Below are 22,718 nucleotides of genomic sequence, written 5' to 3'. Positions count from 1 at the left end.
GGGGCAATCCCGGCCCAAATGGCCAATTGCCATCCCTTCCTCCCCTAGCCCGAGATCCGTAGAACTGCCAACTGTCCCCCTTGCTTTTTGCCCCAGCTTGGGTTCCCTCTCCTCCTCTCCCAGCCCCGCACGTCTTTCTCCCGCCTCAGCCACCAGTTCTTTGCAATTTTGTTTTGTTTTTTGAAGAACCCGCCGCGAGCAAAAGGGATAGCACAAGGAGAGGGGAGAAAGATTGGGGCCTTTCCCCGCCAACCGGGTAAGGCGCAAGATCACGTGTGCACGTACGCACGCAAGCACGCACGTCCATGTATGTAATGGGCTCCCCCGGCGTGAGCCTAGCCAGCTGGCCCCAAAGCCCGGGAGTGGGCGGGGAGCGGGGAGAACCTGTCTCTCCCGAGTGAGAAGCAGAAGCAGCTTCCTCCGCGGTGTGGTGAGACACCCTGTGACGTGTCCTTCCGCTCCCGCCCCCGCCCCTACCCCTCCAACCCGGTCTGGGAAGAAGCGAACTGAGCACTAGGAGCGGAAGGTGGCTCCGGGTGCGGCGTGACAGGCCAAAGTGGGGGACATGTCGTCGCTGTGGGGGCACATGCCGCAGGCGCCGCTGCCGGCGCCTTCCCCGGCGCCCACTGCCCCCGTGTCCCCTTCTTCTAGCGCTGTCAACATTAACCGGCTGCGGGAGCCGGCGCTGCGCGGCCTCAGCGACGCCCTGGATCGAGCCGCGGAGGGCAAGGGCTGGAAGAAGCTGGCGGAGCTCGCGGGGAGCCGGGGGCGCTACAGGCTCAGGTGTCTGAGGGCGGGTCCTGACTGTCGGAGGGGCTCGAGAAGGGTCGGAGAGTGAGGGAATGGAGTTGGAGTACTTAACTCGGGGGGACTGAACTGCAGGTGGAGAAAGAGCTAGAGTGGGTTAGAAGTGTCTGGCACGAAGATGATTGGTGGGAAGACAGAAATGGTTAGATTAGGGTGTTTTGAGTGTTTTGGGGACTTTCCGTCCCTAAAGAATGAAGTAAGGTGGGACCAGTTTGATTCAGTAAACATTGGTTAGGCTCCTTTTATGTGTCAGGCGATTCATTATGTGCTGAGGACACAAAAAGAGACGAAAGATAGTGCCTACCCTCAAGGAGCTTACAGTCTAATGGTAAATATACACAAGCACACACTACTTCGGGAATAAGTAGGAAATGGTGGTTGGGAAGACTTCCGTAGAAAGTAAGATTTTAGTTAGGACTTAAGTCCCAAAGTCAAAGGAAGTGTATAGTCAGAGCATAGGAGAGAGAGCATAGGAGAGAGAGGAGAGAGAGCATAGGAGAGAGAGGAGAGAGAGGGGAGAGAGAGAGAGGGGAGAGAGAGAGACTGCTCGGAGCCAAGAGACCCGAGCAAGGGAAATATTGTGGGTAGTAAAGATTAAAGAGCAAGAAATAATGGATTCGTGTAAGGTTACAAGATCTTGAGAGAAATATGATTTGAATAGAAAGAAAAGAGGAGTGAGACAACCTGAAAAAGAAGGGCAAAAAAGTGATAAAAGCAGAAATTAGAAGAAAAAGTGTTTTGTAGAGGGAGAAACGGGATGAGAACTGAACTAGCATCCCTAATTCAATTAGTAAGTATTTATTATACCTCTTTTGTGTGCCAAGCTCTTAAATGCTGAGGATACAAAGAAAGGATAAAGAAATTTCTACTCTCAAGAAACAAAAGTTTAATTGGGAGAACTCTGAAAGCAACTATGTCCAAACAAAATTTATACAGAACATATAGGAGATTCGGTTACTATTTTTAAAGCATCTTTCACGTGTAAGACAATTTCCTAATTTCAAAGAGTTTACCAAAGAGTGTGGTAGATGAAATGGTACAAAAGTATTCATAGGTTCATAGACTTAGAGTTGAAAATTTAGTCCAACAGCATTTTATAAATGAGGCAACTGAAGCTCTGAGAGGAAAAAAAATGATCTGAGGTCACAAAGGTAATAAATAAAATAATAGAAATTCAAACTCAAGACTTTTGACTCGTAAGTCCAGTGCACATTTTTTGTTTTCTTTTTTCCTAACTTTAATTTTCACTTCCAAATTCTATACCTCATTCATCAAGAAGGCAAGAAATGTGAGATTTATTATATATGTATATATGTAAAGTTGTTCAGAACATTTTTACGTTAGCCATGTGAGAAAAACAAAAGCAGCAAGAAAAAGTATGCTTCAGTCTGAGAATGTCGGTTCTCCATCTATAGGTGGATAGCATTTTTTATCATGAGCCCTTTGGAAATGTCCTGGTCACTATTAACAGAGTAGCTAAGTTTTTCTCAGTTGATTATCATAACAATGTTGACAATACCATGTACAATGTTCTCTTAGTTTTGCTCACTTTGAATCAGTTCATAAGTCTTCCCAGGTTTTTCTAAATCTCCATTTCTTAGAGCATTATAGTATTCCATCACAATCATATACCATAACTTGTTCAATTCCAACTGATGAGTTTCCTCTTGGTTTCAGTTTTTTGGCCACTGCAGAAAGAACCTCTGTAAATATTTTTTCCCTATATGGATCCTGTTCTTTTTTCTTTGATTTCTTGGCATGAAACCTAATAGCAATATTACTGGATCAGAGGGTATACTGTTTTATAATCCTTTGAACATAGTTCCAAAATGTTTTCTACAATAGTTAGATCAGTTCACAACTTCAATATGTTAATTACATTAATGTATCTATCATCTCTTCCAGCATTTGTCACTTTCCTTCTCCATCATCTTAGCCAGTCTGATGGGAGTGATGTACCTCACAGTAGTTTTAATCTGACTTTCTCCAATTATTGATTTAGAGCATTTTTTCATTTGACTAGTGATACGCTGATTTCTTCCTCTGAAAACTTCTAGTGTATTTTCCATGGCAACATACAATAATAACACAGTATGTAGCATGCCAGACATAAGGATATTCTGCAAAATCTGGAATAGCCAGGTAATTATTGCTTCAATTAAGAAGGTCCCTATGCACTTTCTGGGATGTCAGTTAAAAAGCATTTATTAAGCAGCTGTGCGAGGTGCAGTGGACTAAAGAAAATCAATAAAAGGCTCTTCCATTAAGAAGCTCACTTTATAACAGGGGAAATGACATACAAATAATTAAATACATACATGAATATAGCATGTCCTAAAAAAATTTTATGTCTTTTAAAACTTTAAAGTTTAAGCTATTAAAACTTTAAGCTGCATTAAGATTTTTGGGACACCCTGTATATAGCATAGGTAGAAAGCAATTTTAAGGGGAAAAAAAGCACTAGCAACTAGGAACCAGGAAAAAAATCTGCAAAAGGTGGGATTTAAGCTGAGTTTTGAAGAAATGCAGGAGAAGTATAGGAAAACAAAAATATCAGTCAATAAGCATTTACTAATAATTTATTATATTATACTTACATAATACATAGAGACCTTAACAGTATGTGGAGGAGGGGAAAGCTGGGAAAGGCCCCCTGCAGAAGATGGGATTTTTATTGATTCTTAATGGAAGCCAGGAGGGGAGAGGCTGAAGAGGAAAAGCATTTCAAGCATGGGTACAACTACTGAAAATGCACAGAGTTAGGAGATGGAATACTTTGTGTAAGAAATAGCTGGAAGGGCAGTATAGCTAGAATAGAGTATGAGGGGAAAAATAAAGTGTAAGAAATTAAAATCTAGCAGGGATTCAAAATTTGAAGAGCTTTAAATGCCAAAAAAAAAAAAAAAAGCTTTTATATTTAATCCTGAAGGTATAGGAGGTCACAAGCTCATTGAGGAGGAAACTGGGGTGGTCAGTCAAGTAGAAAATTCAACTTGGCAGCTGAATGGAGAGCAGGTTAGAGTGACTTGAGTCAAGGAAACTGGTTAGGCTCCTGCTGTAGTCCAGATGAAGAAATTGTGAATTAGGGTTGTACCTGTGTGAGAGAGGACAGATATATGAGAGATAGTGTAAAGATAAAAATAACACTTGACCAGAAATTGAATATGTAAGGTGAGCAAGAAGGAGGATGAGATTGAGATTTCTGGCTTGGGTGATGGCAAAGATAGTGGTAACCCTTAGCAGTAATAGGAAAGTTGAAAAGAGAGGAAGTTTTGGGGGGAAGATAATGAATTCTCTTTTGAATATGATAAGTTTGAGATGCCTATGGAAGTTCTAGGTTAAGATGTCTAAAAGGCAATTAGTGATGTAGTACAAGAGATCAACTAGGAATGGATATGATAGATCTGGGAATCATCTGCATATAGATGATAAGTGAACCCATAGGAGCTGATGAGATCATCAAATGATAATATAGAACAGAAAGAGAAGCAGCCCCAGAACAATACCTTGGGAGACACTAGTGGATCAAATAGTATGATAAGGGCCAAAATGTGGTGTTCTCTTCTTTTTTTATAATATGATCGTTCTCTCTGGAAGCAGGTTTCTTGGGGAGGTTTCTGGAGGCAGCCTTAGTTTCAGTTCCAAGTAATAATCACCCCAAATGCAGCCAGCTATTAAAATCCAAATGTGTATTTTCTCCTTCCGAGTCTTGTCTCTTTCCTTGGGCTCGGGTAGCTTTCTTAGAGGCCTGTCTCCCTCCTTGATTCCAAGAGCTCTTGCAGCTTGTTTTTTTAGCTCTTCCAGCTTCTGCCTCTATTACTAAAATCCAGAGGAGAAAGAGTATCTAAGAGAAGGTAATTAAATATCAGATGCTGCAGAGGGGTTAAGAATGAGGATTGATAAAAAACAATTAGACTTGGTGATTTAGACATCATTGATAACTTTGGAGAGGGGAGTTTTGGTTGTTAGAGTTCAGAAGCCAGATGCAGAATGTTTAGAAGAGAGATGAGAAGAAAGGAAGTGAAGACCCTGAACATAGAATTGAGCCAGGAAGAGAGAGAGATGGGAGGATAAATGATGGGGATAGTAACATGAAGTATGTTTTTTAAGAAGGGAATAGACTTGGCCATGTTTGTAAGCATAAGGAAAAGAAAGGATATACAATGAGAGAAGAAAAGGGGCAATTCACTGGAGAATTTTTGAAGGAATGGTACATTAGGAGGTGTGCCATCTCTTCCTTAAGACAAGTAAAGGAGATAATGGGGTAAGATGTCTAAATGACAAAAGATGGTGTCTAAATAAGACAAGATTGAGGGGAGACAACAAAATGCTCAGGGAATGGTAAGTGAAGTATGAGGTAAGATCCTTAGCCAGAAGGTTGAGGAAAAGGGTATGCCTTGGGAGTCTTGAAAAAGGACAAGAACATTTGGAACAACCACTGTGGAGAAGTGGGTAGCTAATCCATCAGGGAGCTATAGAATGTTTGCCACTGCTAATGTAGTAGAAAGAGCATTGGACTTGAAATCAAAGACTTGGTTTTGATTCTCTCTCTCTCTCTCTCTCTCTCTCTCTCTCTCTCTCTCTCTCTACATATATATATATATATATATATATATAATATATATATATATATATATATGTATATATATATACATACATACATACTGAGTTTTTGTAGAATAGTCATCTAAGTCTTTTAAGCCTTAGTTTTCTCAAGTGTAAAGTGGAACTTAAAATACTTATAATGTGCATGGTGATGGAATTGCTCAGGGCTGAGACAGTTTTATGGAAAATAGAGTTTTCTTTAAAGATGTCAAACATTTTTATACTTTAAACTTTTATACTTTGCTTCTTGTTCCTTTGACAAAATATGAGAGTCTCCTAGATGTTATGTAGCCATGTGAGAGCTAAAAATTGCTAGCAGAGTGTGTGTGCGTGCATGTGTGTGTTGTGTGTATATATGTTTTGGCTTTAAGACTAATTTCATAACAAAGAAATGACATATTTGACAAAGACATATTTCTGAAGTTTAGTGCATTAACTTTCCAGTAAAGTCCAATACTGAAACAGTGAGTGCCATATAGAGTAATGAGAAGAAAAGAAAATGATTAAGAGATGTTAAGGAGGCAGAATCAGTAACATTGAAAACTGATTTAGGGTAGAAGAGAGAGAAGGAATATCAAACAGAATTTTAAGGTTATAAACCTGGGCAAACAAAGTCTGGTTTCCCTTAACAAAAACAGAATTTCTAAAAAAAAAAAAATGGTGAAGGTGGTTGTTGTTATTTTAAATTAGCAACAGCATATCCAGATGGAGATATTCAACAGGAATTTGGAGATGCAGAACTGGAGAGATAGAAAGACTGCAGGGCTGTATTGATTTGGGATAACTGAATTCATGGGAGCAGACAGAATTGCCAATGAGAGAATATAAAGGTGAGAATTTTATATAGCTTGGGAAATATCTACATTTAAAAGTTAGTAGATAAAATGTGATCCAACAAGGGAGATGGAGATGCTGCTTTCAAATTGATGGGGAAAAAAAACTATGAGTTATTTTTGGAAGAGACCAGATTTCTTTTAAGTACTAAAAGAAACATGATGTGTGAGGATGAAACGTAAAATTAAAAGGATGTTTGTAAACAAGCAGAATGAGAATTCTGTCTGGTAGAGGATGATAGGAGCTAGAAAGGAAAAGGGTTGACCTAAATAGAGATGAGAATTTGGGTAGGATTCATAGGAAAGAAGGACCTTTTCCTTAGCAGACTAGCAACACTGAGACACAGGGATTAGAGGAGCAGGAGAGTAATGACACCTAAAAATTCAGTAGTTAATCCCAAGAAGCATGTGGCAGGAATAGCCTTTTTTCATTTTTCCTTCATCAACTTAGACCTTATGAGAATTGGAACTAGATTAGAACATAGGTCACAGTATTGGCAACTGACAAAACAATGCTTCTTACCTCAATGGTGGTGGTAGCCCCTACTCTTTTGGGTTGTGTGATGATGTAGCACCTTGTAGATACCAGTTGTGCAGATGATGATGAGAGTGGAGAAGTGTTACCATGTGATGAAAAGGAAACTCAAGGACAAATTACTTTTATACTTTGCTTCTTGTTCCTTTGACAAAATATGAGAGTCTCCTAGAAATCACCATACGTGTGAAGTAAGCTCTTAAAAATATTTTTATTTTCAGTTGTCTGGACTTAGAGCAATGTTCTCTTAAAGTACTGGAACCAGAAGGAAGTCCTAGTCGTTTTTTACTGAAACTCCTGGGTGAAAAAGGATGCACAGTCACAGAATTGAGTGAGTTTCTTCAGGCCATGGAATATACTGAATCAGTTCTCCAACTTCTGGGTCCTCCAGGTTTGTTGTTTCCTTAAATTTACTTATTCACAAAGCCATGGGGACATTGGGATGAGAAAATAGTTTCATTTAAATGACTGAATTATGTTGCCATGTTAATAGTAAATGTATCTAGTCACTCTTTGAGTTGTTTCCTTTATTTTCTTTGAATTATTTCCTCTACTGAGGAAATAACTAAAACAGGCTTCTTCTGAAGATTTCAAATGAAATTGTGATTCAGCAGCACAATGAAATTGATAAATGTTTATGAAAAATTTAGTATTGTTGAAGGGTAAGAGATGAAGGGCGAGAAATACCCTAATAGCAATGGGGTCCTGGTGATGGGGTCCCAATGTTGGTGTTGCAGGTTTTTGCTTATTTGATCTCCAGGCGAGGTTGTTGGGGTTTTGTTTTGTTTTGTTTTGTTTTGTTTTTGTCAAATAATGAGTTTATATACACAGAGAAGCCACTCAGTGGGCCAGTTCCTGATAGGAATTAGCAAAGGTTTGGGTACAGAATCTTGTCTTTTATTAGCTTCCTATGGTTTGGGGTTAGGGAGTGATTAGGGGCTAATTTTCAAATCAATAAAGTGTGGTGATTGTTTCCCAGACCAAAGTGATTCCCAGCTCAATTGGGAGATTCCTGTGGGAACCACGTAGGAGGGTGGGGATCATTTTTAGGAATTTCCCCAGGCCAGGTGACCCACTCTTCACAAAGATCAGGGAGACAGAGAGTCCTTATTACATCAGTATGATCTCTAATACCAAAGTATTACATTGGTTTTAAAGTATGAGATCATCAGCAAAGTGATATTTTTAAAATTTAACTCAGTATAATTATCTTCCCAAATTAATGAACATTTATTGAATGCCTGGGCTCAGAGCATTATGTTGAATTCTAGGAATACAAATATGAAAAATGACACACTATCTTCTCTTTAGTACAAGGATGAAACATGTGAACTGATTACTTCAGTATAAGTTAGAATGTGATAAGTGCATTGAAGAAGCCTAAAGGAGATCCTCAGGAAGGATCTCATGGTAGGGGCAGCCCCTAAGCAGAAAAGGATTTCACAAATGCACCTGAGGTGGAGAAGGACAAAATAATATTAACTGGAACTTGCAGTATATAAGGGGAACACTTTGAATGCCAGGCCAAGAGGTTTTTACTTCAGTTCTTTAGTCGTTGGGTATCTACTGAAGGTTTTTTTGAACATGAGATTATGAGATCGTATCTGTGCCTTAAAAATGCTACTTTAGGGATTTGTGATGAAAAATGCTATCCATATCCAAAGAGGACTACATGAATGCAGATTGAAGTATTTTAAAAAAATTTTTTCTTGCCTTTTTTTTAGGGCTAATACTGAAATGTTTTATATCACCTCATATGTATAATGGATATAATATTTCTTAGCTTTTCAGTGTATCAGGGAGAAGTGGATGAAGAGAGAGAATTTGGAACTGAAAACAAAAATGAAATTTTTTCCTTAAAGAAGGAAATATTACTTTGGCCAGCAGTATGAGAGTTTGGTTAATGAAGAGCAATACCAGACACAAGGAAAAACTAGTTAGGACACTAATCTAGATTAGAATTTATGCTTGAGTGGTAGAAGAAATTTGATACAGAGGTAAAGTAAACAGTACTTAGCAGTTGATTGGTTATCAATTAGTAATTGAGGGGCATGTGAAGGGGTTATCAATTGGATAGTAATTGAGGGGCATGTGAAGGTAAAGAAAAGATTCAAAGATAACTGGAAGCATTTAAGTCTGAATGAATAGAAGAGTGGACATAAACATAAACTTAAGAGAAGGAGTAGTTCTGGGGGAAAGGTAGGTTTAGTTTTGAGTTTGATGTAATGGCAGGATGTATGTGTGTTAGTGTCTAATAGAATGTTGGAATAGAGGACTAAGAAGACTATTAGATACAGAAATTAGCTTTATGGGCTTTGTATTTATGACAGGGATTTGATTGGGAAGATTTCTTGTTCTTCTCTTACTTGAGTATATCAATTTATGAATATCTTCAATTACTTAAATTTCTGTACAAAATCCTGCTCTAAATATCTCATCATGTCATGGAGCTTATACTGGACTCTTGAATGCCATACCATTGTAGTGTAAGTTCTGACTGGTTTAGTTAACTATCCCATGAGATATTTTTACAAAACTAATCATTTTAAGGGGGAATCCCCCCACACTTTTATTTGTGAATTAAATACAGTTAGAAACAACAGCAACCAAAAAAAACAAGAAACAAAAAACCCTGAACACAGGGAGGAAATATAAATAGGACTTGAAGATGGAAGTGGCTGTCATTCATATTTGGTTTGTATTTTATTATAATGTGATCACAATGAGCATATAAATTATAACTAACAGCAGAAGAAAAAATTATTTCCCTGGAGAAAAAATAATTTAGCCAGATATAAGGGATACTATTCATCTAAAATCACAAGTATCTAAGAATATTATAAGTTGAGAAATATAGGAATTATAAGGAACTGTTTTTCTTACTTTTATTTTAAACAAGAAAATGGGGGATAAATGTGCATATTGTTAGAAAATTCATCTACAGATTCAGTGAACTCTGAGTTATTTACACATAAATTATCTACTTTGTGAATTATCTTTGATGGCCTGCCCTTTTGTAGGTAGCACATTTTCAAATGGTCTATTTCTGATAGAGCTGAGTTCTATAGATAACTATAAAGATAGATAACTATAGATATCTATAATTATAGTTAACTATAGTTAGATAACTTATATCTAACTATAGATAGATATACTATAACTATAAAGAATGAAACAATCCCTATTCGCTAGGAACTTAACATTTTAATTGAAGAAATGATCAATATATAAATCAGTAAATACAAAGTGCTTAAAATACAAAGTAGGTGAGGGCACTAGCAATTGGTATCAGAATTGTAATGTCGAATATGGTACTAGAATTGTGTCTTAATAGAAGAGATGAACTCTAATGAAGATTAAGAGGATGTGCACTCCAGGGATGGGGAGTAGCCAATGCAAAAGCAGAGACAGGAAATGGAGTATTATTTGAGGAAGAAAGAGAAGACCAGTTTAGTTCTTTGGGATGAAAAATGATGTCAGAGGAAGCTGGAAAGATAGGATGTGGTCAGGCCAGCTAAACAGAAAAGTTATATTTTTTTCCTTAATAGTAAACCACAAGAGTTTTTTTTTTTTAAATAACTTTTTATTGACAGAACATATGCATGGGTAATTTTTTACAATATTATCCCTTGTACTCACTTCTATTCTGACTTTTCCTTCCTTCCCTCCACCCTCTCCCCTAGATGGCAGGCAGTCTTATACATGTTAAATATGTTATAGTATATCCTACATACAATATATGTGTGCAGAATCATACAGTTCTCTTGTTGCACAAGAAGAGTTAATTGAGGAGTCACATATCTCTGAGATTAAGGGAAATCACTTTATTAGGAATACGTAGGATAGATTGGAGTGGTAAGAGACTAGGCAGAGAGAAAAAATAGGAATTACAGTATTTTTGACAAAAATAGGAGTTTGGAAGAGGAAAAGATTTAAGGGGAAAGATAAATTCAGTTTTAGACATATTGACTTTGAGATGGCTCTGGGACACTCATCTGTTAACCATTAGTCTCACCATATGACAGACCCACCTACATTTTCTGGACATAGATTTCCTCAGTAAAATTCCTTAATTCTTTTTCTTGCTCCTAAGAAATTTGTTGTGATTTCTTTTGGCAGTTATCACGTACTTTTCCATTGTCTTTTTGATTATCCATAATTTTATTTATTTGGAAACTAAGCTACTCGATTTGTAATTACACAGTATCATATGGAGGAGATTTGTAGTAAAAAAAAAATTTGCATAAGAGACTAGATTAAGATTATTAAAAATACCACATAACATGTTTTTTGAACTTTTCCTTTTTTATTGTCTGCATTTATTTTATTTTAAAATTTTATTTAGTATTTTACATTTCTCCAATTACACATGAAAATAATTTTTAACATTCATTTCAAAAGCTATGAGGTCCTTCCTCTCCCTTCCTCCGGAAACATAATTTTCCAAATATAACTTAGTCTGCTCTCTTCTGTTCTGTCCATTTGTAGAATCTGTCTCCAATGTGTGTACTACTATAGTAATTCAGTAGACTGGCTCATTTAATACTTTATTTAACATCAGTCATCTTAATAAATAATACTAGTTCGCATTTTGATAGCACTTTAGAGTTTACATGTGACTTTTCTCACAACCCTAGGAGATAGGATATTTTCCCCAAAAAACTAAATTCAAGTTATTTTAAAACTATTCCTTTTATGTTATTTTTATATTTCTCCTTTCATGAACATATTTGGAAGCAAACTGAATTCAGAGTATTTGACATAATCATTACTATTATTTGATATTGGAATGCTTTCTTTATCTCCTAACTTTAATCGTGACCAGTTATCTCTGATCACGATTATTTATTAAATTTGTACTTCAAAATGTGTTTGCATTGAAAGATGGCTAGGTTCTAAAAACAGCCATTTTTCTTGACAAATGTACGTAATTATAACTAATCTTATAACTTTGAATTATTTAGGTAATTCTGCACTGACTATAAATAGCAAGTTGATATATTGAAATCATTTAGATGATCTTTTTCATCTCTTATGTATTACTGCACTGAAAAAAAAATTAGTTGTGCTATGGGAAATGTTTTTGTTGTTTTATGCCTCCAAGCAAAGAACAGAGTATTGATTAGATTATGTAATATTATTATTGCCTTACATCTGTATAGTGCTTTGCCATTTTCAGAGCATTTTTGCTTACACTTTAAAAAACAATGTATTAATAGTTATTCTGAACTTGAAAAATAACACATTTATACAGTTACATATATAAAGAACAAAAAAAAGATTGGATATGACACTTTGAATCTACATTATAACTTTTTTTAAATTGTGTAATAAAATCAACATGTTATTTTTAAAAATCTCTTATTTGTCTAATTCTCCTTTTGAGCTTTTTTTTTTTTTCTGTGCATTAAAAAAAACTACTTCTGTTATGGGCTAGAACTCTGAACTTGAAACAAGGATTCTTACAAGGTGTTAAGTCAGTCGAATTGATAAAGACAATGGTTATCTAGTTTAGCATGGTACTTAATGTACTCTAGTTCAGTACATGTACTTAGTCCTTAATATAGTTCTACAAGATTCACATCTATGATAATGTAATTATAAGAGAGCATAAAAGCTGGGACAAACTCAGCCAGAGTCAAAGCCAGAGAAGACAAAGGACTGGAGGCAGGAGCTCAAGCTCTCAGAGCCAAGGAGAAAGATTCATTCCGTCTTCTGTCAGGCTCCTGGTGGCTCTCCTGGGGGACTGAGAAACAAAATCATTCACTTCATTTCACACCACCATAGTGGTAGGCCTGTCCTACTTAGCTTCTCTACTGAAACGAAGACTCCAAAGGCCTCTAAGAAAGCTAACCCAGGTCTTAGGAAAGGAAACTAGATTGTGAAGGAGAAAATAAAGACTTTGGACTTTAACACCTGGATAGTCTTATGGTGATTACTGAAATGAAGGCTGCTCCCAAGACCTCCAGAAAACCCAAATGAGAACATTACACACTTCAATGTTCTTTTTCTTTTCTATTTTTTTTTTTTAGCATTACTGCTAATAGTCAACCTCTTCCCTTTCTACTCTTGTTAAAAATAAAAAAGAGAGAGAGAGAGAGAGAGAAAACAATTAAGCCCCTAACAAGTAAGCAACATAGTTAAGATTGTCTTTTGTTGCACTGAAAATGGCTTTGTTCTGGGGAGATGGCATGACCTATAAGGATACATATGGTACTTATAGTTATAGGAACTTTTGAGGAATGTCATGTTTAAGTTCCTTTTAACAGTTAGAGATTTTTTCAGGATTAAATGTTAAGATCTCAAAGGCAGTGCCTATAGGTGTCTATCTTTGCAAGATGATGCTTTTGAGTAATTATCTGATGAGTACAAGGATATTTTGTATATCATTAGTTTCTAGAATAAAACTGTTCAATACCCAAATACATTTATGTTGCTAGGGGCAGTAGATAGATTTCTGAAAAGCCTAAATTATATTTTTTAAGCTCAGTAAAAAAAGAAAATTTCTTAAATGGAATCTATGGTGAATGTTTTTGAAAAGTACAGAATCATCCATGTATATATATATAAAGTTTTGCATATCAGGTCTTAAAAACAACTGCATATGCTTTATCTACAGGTATTGCATGCATATACTTGCTTAAATATGAAGTTTCATTCTACTGTATGATATTTTCCCAAACTTACAGGAAATAAGTCATCTGACAGACTACCAACAGATGATGTCTGAAAATGTGCTATTTGCCCAGGAACTAATGTCTGAAAATGTGCTATCTGCCCAGGAACTACGCAAATCTTTTAAAATAGAATTTTCATTTATTTTTCATTAGCTATTATATATCCTAGAAATACATTAAATTACATGTAACCTGTGCTATCCTTAATTATATTTGTTCAGCATCCCACTCATAAGAGTTAAATGGGTGGTTGAGAGTAAATGTGTACTCCTTTAACACAATTGTAATATGTTTAAGAAAGGAAATGAGTGGGTAGAACATGAGAATTGAATATTGAGAATGCTATTCTTTCCTGAGAACAATTTTTAAAATAATATTAAGTTTAATTCCCAACTGTGAAACAACATACAGACATAATAGACTAAGTTTTTAGAAAACTAAACTATAGAAGGTATCTGATATATTGTAGAATCAGAAAATCTGAGATTTGAGAGAAACTTTATTTAGCTTAAACAGCCTATAGGGTGAGAAAAGTTTCTTTATCAAATTAAATGTGTATGATATTCCCTCTTTGAACCAAATCTAATAAGATTAAGGTGCAAATGAGCATTGAACCTTCTTTTCCTCAAGTATAATAGATCTTTTTTTTTGCCTCTTCATATGATATAATTTACCCCATTTTATTTCCCCTTTTATCTTCTTTCAGTATAATTTCTTTTTTACCCCTAGTTTGTATTTTATATCATTATAATAAAGTCAAATTATACTTATACCCTCTAAGTATATCCCTAACAGATAACAGTTCTCAAGAGTTACACATATGATCTTCCCATATAGGGATGTACATCCCTTCCAAAAACCTTTAAAAAAAAATAGTCTTATTTCTTCCCTTTTTACCACTTTTTACTTGTCTTAGTTCTGCTTTTGAAGATCATATTTTCTATTCAGCTTGGGTCTTTTCATCAAAAGTAATTGAAACTCCTCTATTTCATTAAATGTCCATCTTTTCCTCTGAAAGATTGAGTAGTTGATTCTTAGCTGCAGTCCAAGCACCTTTGCCTTCTGGAATTTTAGATTCTAAACCCTTTGAGCTTTTAAAATGGAAGCTGCTAAGTCCTGGGTAATCCAGATTGATTAAAATCCAATGAAATAGTTTATATTTTCTTCTGTTTTTTTTTTTTTCATTTTTTTGTTTTTGTTTGACAATTCTTGCTGTCTTATTGTGTCATTCACTTCCATTTGTTCAATTCTAATTTTTATTTTCAAAACACATGCATAAATAGTTTAACCTTTACCCTTTTAAAACGTTGTGTTCCAATTTTTTTCTCCCTCCCTTTCCCCACCCTTTCCCTCTAGAGGACAAATAATCCAATATCTGTTAAAATGCACAATTCTTCTATACGTAGTTCCTCAATTATGCTACACAAGAAAAAAATCAAAAAGGAAAAAATTGAGAAAGAAAATGAAATGTAAGCAAACAACACCAACAAAAAAAAGGAAATATTATGTTATGATTCACACTCAGTCGCCACAGTCCTTCCTCTGGACTCTCTCCATCATAAGTCTATTGAAACTTACCTGAATCACCTCACTGTTGAAAAGAGTCATGCCCATCACAAGTGATCATTGTATAATCTTCTTGTTGCAGTATATAGTGTTCTCTTGGTTGTACTCAACTTCACTTTGCTTCAGTTCATGTAAGTCTCTTTAGGCTTTTCTGAAATCATCTTGCTGATTATTTCTTATAGAATAATATCAATTCTAATTTTTAGTGAATTATTTTCTTCAGTTACCTTTTTTAACCTCTTTTTGCATTTGGTCAATTGAATTTTTTAAGCAGTTGTTTTGTTCATTGGATTTTTTTTTTCCATTTTACCAATTCTGTTTTTTAGGGAGTTGTTCTCTTTCCATTTCACCAAGCCTGTTTTTAAGAAGTGATTTCCTTCAGCATATGTGTGTGTATGTATGTATGTATGTATTTTTTTTCATTTGACAAATTGTATTTTTTAAGGAGTTTTTTTTATTCATATAATTTTTGTTTCCTTTTCCAAAGCTCTCTTTTCCTTTCTCCATTTTTCTTCTAATTCTCTTTCAAGATTCTTCCAATAGAGTCATGAGTTGGAGATCTACTCATCACCCTCTGAGGCTTCATCTGGAAGCATTTTGCCTTTAGTGTCCTCAAGGTTTGAAGTCTGTTCTTCCCTGTGTCCATGATAGCTATCTGTGATCAGAGCTCTTTTTGTTTTTTTCTCATTTTAAAAATTTGAGGTCTGCTCCTGGGGCAAAGTGAAGATTGTCCCTAGTTTCCTTTACAGGATGACAGATGGGTTTTATGCTGCTCTGAGGCCAGTGCTGGTAGCTTCCATCCTGTGCTGGATGAGCAATGTCCAAGTCCCACTAATGCAAGGGATCAGGGGCTCACTATTTGCCTTCTGTAGTTGCATTAGAGTTCTCACAGATAATCTGCTCATTTCCTGGCTTCTGAACCAAAGCAGAGTAGCCAATACTGCTATATTTTGGCTAAGATTTCTTGCCTCTACCTTGAGCTCTGCCTCTGCTCCTGCCTTGGGCCACGTCTCCCCACCCTCATTCCCATTGAAACAGATCTTTCCTGAAGTCCTTCCAAAATATTTTCTGCTGAAAATTTATTACACTCGAAATATTTCTAGGTTCTATTACTCCAAAATCTGAGGAAAACCAGGAAGAACTCAAGTAAAGATCTGTCTATTCTCTGCCATCTTGGCTCCTTCTCCCCCAACAAGTAATTCTAACTTAATTCCTAATAAATTGTTATCTAGCTCTAATAATTTCACTGACAAAAAAATTTGAACTTTTAGGCATTTTTAACAAAAATACCTAATGCCCATTGTTGGATAGTACTGCACAGGAATTTTTAAAATCTCTTTTTGGAAATATATAATTGTGTTTTTGCTTATTACCTGAGAATATTTGCCAGAGCAAATTATTAAATAGTTTTAAGAGTATACTATCTATCTACCAACAGAAAGGTGATAAATTCAAATTGCAGAATATATTTTCAGACACAACCAATATTGGAATTTATTTTGCTTTACATACATGTTTATTACAAAGGTTTTATTTTTCTTTTTTTCCCTTTAATTTGAAGGAGTAAACGAGAAGTAGAGAGTTATGGTTAGGATTTCTATGGCAGAAAGGAAAAAATTGTCATTGTCGTTTCTTTTGAAATGCACAGGAAAAAAATTCAGAAAGAATCACAGACTAACTGGTATGAAGAGAGGTCAGGAATGAAACCTAGAGACGAATAAAAGAGTGAGCATGATTATCCTGAGCACTTTCTTAGAAATGGGAATCCCCGAAAAACTTATACATTAGAAAAGGAGGTCTCAAAAGCCTCCAGAGTGAGAAGGCCACAAGGAATAAGGCATCTCACTGGGAAAGAAAGTTGAAGTCTTGAGAAGGAAGAAAGGAAGAGTGAACATGGCTGCCCTTTTGCACTTCCTCAAAATGAAGGTTCCAGGAGGAAATGTATTTACTTTTGCAAGTAAGGGAAAAACTTAAGACCCATGAAGAGTGTGACTTAGGCAACATCACACAGGTTGGAACCTAGAGTTAGATTAGAAGAACAAGAAACTTGAAGTACCAGGTTAGGGCCAAATCAAGGAGATCCAGAATAAGGAGCTTTGATAGTTGAAAAAACTTTACCTGAAAAGTGAGAAATGACATTAAAAATTCCACTTTATGTTAATCTTTATTCAACAATTCTTCAAATTCTTTCAGGGTTTTTGTCTTTCCCTTACATGAAGTTCCACCATCTTAAAGTTCTTTTGAGAGAGAACTTCTACACCAGATATTAAGATACATTACCTAGTGATATGAATATCATATCATAAGGCATATCCTTATAAAAGTCATATTTTCAACTATTTTAAAATGAAATAAAGCCTTTTATTAGACATTTTCAACACAATACTTTTTTAACTGTGGTGTAAGGCACAGTAAATTGAGGATGTGTATTGCTATGACCTATACCTTCATCAATATCATAAAACTTAACATATATTGCAACTACTATGTGCCAGGCACTGTTTGAAATGGTTTACAATTATTGCCATATTTGATGTTCAAACATTGGAAAGTACATGCTATTATTATCTCCTGTTTCATAGTTGAGGAAACTTAGGCTAAGTGACTTGCCCAGGATCATAGAACTAATAAATTTCTAAGGCCATATTTGAACTCAGGTTTTCTTGACAGCAGGCCTGTTGCTGTACCACTCAACTGCCTTGATAATAGTCCTTTACTTCACAGCAGTTAAAAAAATTTTTTTCTATAATTTTGTCATATCCCATTGTCCCATCCCAATAGAACTTTGTAATTGTTTACTTTATCTCTGAAGATCTGGTTGGTAATATAGCTATGTTGTAGACAATTGAAATGCCTTTTTTTTTTCTTTTAGCCTATCTTCTGAATTGCAGAAGAAGTTATTGGAACCATTAGCCTATTTGGAGCAGATAGATTATTTATTAGAGGAGCTTGCCTGGAATAAAATAAAATAGATTTATATTTTTAGCAAAGCATTTCACAAAGTTTCATTCTGTTCTTGTGGGCAAGATGGAGAAGGATGGTTGGGCAGTGATACAGTTAGGTAGATTTGGAGCTAATTGACTCAGGGAGTCCCAGTTTTTAAAAATTAACTTGAAATCAATAAAATAAATTGAAATAAATGAAAAAGTAGAATAGGCAATTTGGAAGGAGGGCAGTAGTTTATTCTCTCACACTCAAAATCTCCAAAATGTTGGTATGTTGGAAAGGAGAATCTGATAGGCTGAAGGTTAAACTAGAGGATTTCCTAGATCCTTTCCAGCTCTGAGATTCTCTGATTTTATTTTCTAGGTAATGATGGATTTACTGTAAGGTGGGATAATATCATTAGAAGGGAACGTGTTGCTCTTTCAAAAAAAATTTTTTTAGTGACTAACTCAATTTCATTTTGATTAAACATTCACCAAATTAGTAAAATATCAAATAACTGATTATTATTGATTTATCCAGAGGAAATAGTGCTGAAATGTCAATTTCATTCATTTAGCAAAAATTGATTGCCTGCTATGTGCCAAGCAAAGTGATAGATACATAATAAGATGCAAAGATAAAAAAGTTCCACACCCTACCTTGAAGTAGTTTAGTCTAATAGCAGAGGGAAAATATGCATACTAATATTTAATATAAAGTAGAATGTAATAAATACAGGGGTACCATCAGGTATTATAAAAGGGCAGAGGAGGGAGAAGAATATGTCTGGCTAATGAATTTGGGAACATTTTGTGACTTCCTGCATTTGAGTCAACTCAGTGAAAAATGGTTATGATTTTCACCAAAAGAGTTGGGGGTGGATAAGATTCCAAGGTATAGAGAGCAGTGTGAGCAAAGACACAAAGATGTGTAATTTGATGGCTGTGTTAAGTATTTTAGTTGATTTTAGGGTAGAGAATAGAAAAGGAAATGTATACAAAAAGGTTCAAATGTGTTTATAGAAGTCCTTGAATTTGATCCTAAAGAATTTGGATTAATGAAGTAGACTCATAATAACTATAATAATACCTTACATAGGTAAGTTGCTTTAAGTTTTCAACATGCTTTATGTACATTATCTCATTTGACTAATGTTTGAATAATATATGAAAAGATCTGTACCCTTTACACTCACTCCCTGTCATGATATTTTATAGTGAACAAAGGAGAAATGTCCTTGGTGGATATGCTTTTTTCCTGAATAATTTTACAAAATCATTACATTCACGTTTATAAATATGGCATGATGATTTTTAACTGGAAACTTATTAATAAAAGTAAATCCACAGTCTAATTGCAAAATTTTCATTTAATTTGAAGAATATTAATTAGGAAAGCTTTTCTCATCAGTTGAATTTTCATTTTTTCCCCCTAAAGGAATAAAGATTATTGTAAACCCAGTCTCAAAAGCTATATTAGCAGGACAACACGTCAAGCTTTGTTGTCGAGCAACTGGACATCCTTTTGTGCAGTATCAATGGTTCAAAATGAAAAAAGAGGTAATAATCTTTTACATTTACATAAGTTCAAGGAGACAGATAAGAAAATTAGGAAAAGTGAGTTAGTGTCCTGAATATCTTTTAGGGAATTTTTTAAAAGTACATATAAATATTGTTGTATTAACACTACAATTTATTTCATTAGATATTATTCTAGCACCATTTAGTCCATTTGTAGTTCTTTGGTCCATTTCCCATGTAATCTGACACTCCTGACTTTTTGTACCTTTTACATAATGGAATGTTTTAGATCAATAAAAATGTAATATTCCACATTAATAATCTCTAATTGGGTTTTTCTTTAAAAATTGGTTCTTTTCTGTTAACTCTAATAATAGATGTGCCATTGAAAAGGTGTTTTCTTTAGGGTTACTTAACTCATAAAAATATTTTACACAAACCAACAGAGAAGTAGTTTCTAATTTTTAAAGATGTGAGTAATTGAACTATTTTTAAACATTGTAGCATAGCTGATTTTCTGTTACATAAGATAGGCACTTTAGTGATGGAATAACCCATTCAGAGTTATCCATCTCAGAAGCTAAGCAAATAGTGAAATAGTAAGTTAGTTATACAGGTTAAATGAGAGCATTCTAGTTGATTTGTTTCTTTTACCCACTTTGTTTACCCCTTTGGATAATTTATCTTTCACAAAGGCTAAAGTTGAAGTCTACCTTTATGATTAATAACTAGTGTAGGAAATAGTATGAGTACTGACAGTCTTTGAAGAGAAAAGAAATAGGAGAGTAGTGAGAAACGAACAAGGAGATACTCATTGATTGGGGAGTGACTAAACATATTGTGGTAAATGAATGAAATTTATTATGATAGGGAGGAAATGAGGATTATGGAGCAAGTGGAGTAGCAGAGGAAAATGTACATAAGCTGATGCAAAGTGAAATAAACAGAACTAGAAAAACAATAGTGAAATTATAGTGGTCAAGTTTGTTGCCAAAGAAGTATAAGAAGGCTGAACTATTTTCTTTCTTTTTTAGTCTGTGTTATAAAAATATGACTCTTGGGGAAAGAAAAAGAGGAGTTCATTGGGAAATTTAAATGAAGTAAAACCAAAAGATCCAAATAAAAATAAAAAAAAATTAGTTTCTCTATAAGAATTGACTTGATATTTTAAAACATTTTAATTGTAAAACAATTTTTTAAACTAGTAATTGTTCCAGAAGAAGAATCACACATTTTGTGTGATCCTATGATCATGAATTATATATATTAGGCTTTTAAATTTATATTTTATTAAGATTCTTTTTAAAAGAAATTTTAAGATTGCATATATTAGGCTTTAAATTTTTAATTTTCTTAAGGTTCTTTTTAAAAGAATTAAATTAAACAAGTATTTAAAAATTCCTTTTTTTGTGTGCTTCGCATAGATTCCACATGGGAATTCTCCAGAGCTTATTTTTAATCCAGTGCTTGCAAAGGATTCTGGCTTTTATGTTTGTCGAGTGAATAATAATTCTACCTTTGAATTCAGCCAATGGGCACAGCTGGATGTTTGTGAAGTCTCTGAAGATTCCTATAGTAAGTGTCAAATTAAGTTTTCTTTTAATTTGGGGATGGAAAGAAGAATAGTTGCTTTTTCTCCTATCTGCTTTGGGAAGAAATTAATATTACTTAAAATTAATTTAAATTTCTCCCATTTTCTGTTGAAACTCATGTTTAATTTAAAACATGATAATAAAATAAATTTGAATTCACTTGAGACCCTGTATTGTGTGATATTTATTTTTATCCATACTCAGGTGACTAAGATTTGTGTATTGTATAAAACAAACAAAATAAAGCTCTTTGGAAATCAGTTCTGTTTCGCATTAAGATTTAATAGATAATCAGTTATATGGTTCATGGAAACTTCAATCCAATAAGCATTTATTAAATATCTACCATGTATAAGAATATGCTAGGCACTAGAAATAAACAAAAATGAAAAATGTTTTCTCAAGGATCCTACATTTCTAGTGAGAGGGTAGGGGAAGGACAGAATAACTATACAGTTAACTATGGACTTTGGTTTTGGATATATTGGACTTGAAAATACTATCTACTTTGTGTAAGAATACTAATTCACCTAAGTGAAGAAGTTGGTGAGGAGGGACTAGAGTTCAAAAGAGAGATGGGGATAAGAGAGATAGATCTGAGCATCATTTACAGAGAGATAATAGCTGAATTCATGAAAAATTATGTCATTGAAAAAAGAACATAGAGCCAGAAGGGAAAAAAAAAACCCAGAGATATAGCCACACAGGATGCAGACCATAGATGTTGATCCAGCAGAGGGAACTTACTAAAAATGATCACTAAAACATATAAGAACAATGGCCAGAACAAAGAAAAGCTAAATTAAAAATAAAGGAATGATCAAGAGCATCAACTATAATAGGATGAGGATGGAAAGAAATTCTTTGAATTTCTTAATAAAGATGAGAAATAGGAAAGAAAGGGGCTAAGGAAAAAGATAAATAAGAGGGAAGGTAGATTAAGGAAGATATTAGTCAAAAGCAAAACCTAGTGTAAAAGAGGGGGAGGAAAAGAAAGAGAAGAATAAGTCTAAAAATAGGATAGAATGAAATACACAGCATTCATAACTGAATTGTAAAAAAAATGGAAGAGAATAGTGGAATGAATTAGAAACCAAAATCCAGCAATATATTGTTTACAAAAAATATACTTTAAACAATAAAATACATGCCGTGTTAATATAAGTAGCTGGAGAAGAATTTATTTCTCTTTAGCTGAAGTTTTCAAAAAAAGGCAAGGGTAGAAGTCACCATTTCAGATAAAAGCAAAAATAGACCTAATTAATGGAGAGAAACAGGGTAACTACATTTTACTAAAAGGTAGTATAGACAACATCAGTATTGAACATATATATATATATATATTATGGCATAGCAACATATGTATCAAATGGCATAGGAAAAAAAAAATTAAAAAATTATAATAGTGGGAGACTTCAATTTCCTCTCTTCAGACCTAAATAAATACAACTCTCCCAAAAAGAAAAAGTTGTTAATAAATAGAATTTTATAAAAGTTAATATAGAGAACAGAAATAGAAGTATGCCTATTTCTCAGCTGTACGTGCCAAATTCACAAGAAGTATCCAAGTGTAAAAACCTCGCAAATACAGAAAAGATCTTATCTTTTATTCCACCTGAGAAGGTTTAATTACCAGAATATCAAAAGAATTTTGG

The 22,718-nt window shown here is 34.5% G+C and overlaps 1 protein-coding gene across 2 annotated transcripts in view; it reads left to right on the top strand.

Annotated features, from left to right (window-relative positions):
- The first annotated feature begins 378 nt into the window (after window positions 1-378).
- Window positions 379-22,718, top strand: part of MALT1 (MALT1 paracaspase) — a 91,961-nt gene continuing 69,621 nt past the window's right edge. For both annotated transcript variants that reach the window (XM_051969569.1, XM_051969568.1), the window contains exons 1-4: window positions 379-783; window positions 7,002-7,171; window positions 19,389-19,510; window positions 20,896-21,046. In XM_051969569.1, the coding sequence (XP_051825529.1) occupies window positions 566-783; window positions 7,002-7,171; window positions 19,389-19,510; window positions 20,896-21,046 (661 nt within the window). In that variant the 5' untranslated portion in view covers window positions 379-565. The remainder of the gene's footprint in view (window positions 784-7,001; window positions 7,172-19,388; window positions 19,511-20,895; window positions 21,047-22,718) is intronic.

This window comes from Antechinus flavipes, chromosome 1 (genome assembly GCF_016432865.1).
Source record: "Antechinus flavipes isolate AdamAnt ecotype Samford, QLD, Australia chromosome 1, AdamAnt_v2, whole genome shotgun sequence".
Taxonomy (NCBI): domain Eukaryota; kingdom Metazoa; phylum Chordata; class Mammalia; order Dasyuromorphia; family Dasyuridae; genus Antechinus; species Antechinus flavipes.
Note: the sequence above shows the minus strand (reverse complement) of the source record. Positions and strands in the feature narration are given on the sequence as shown.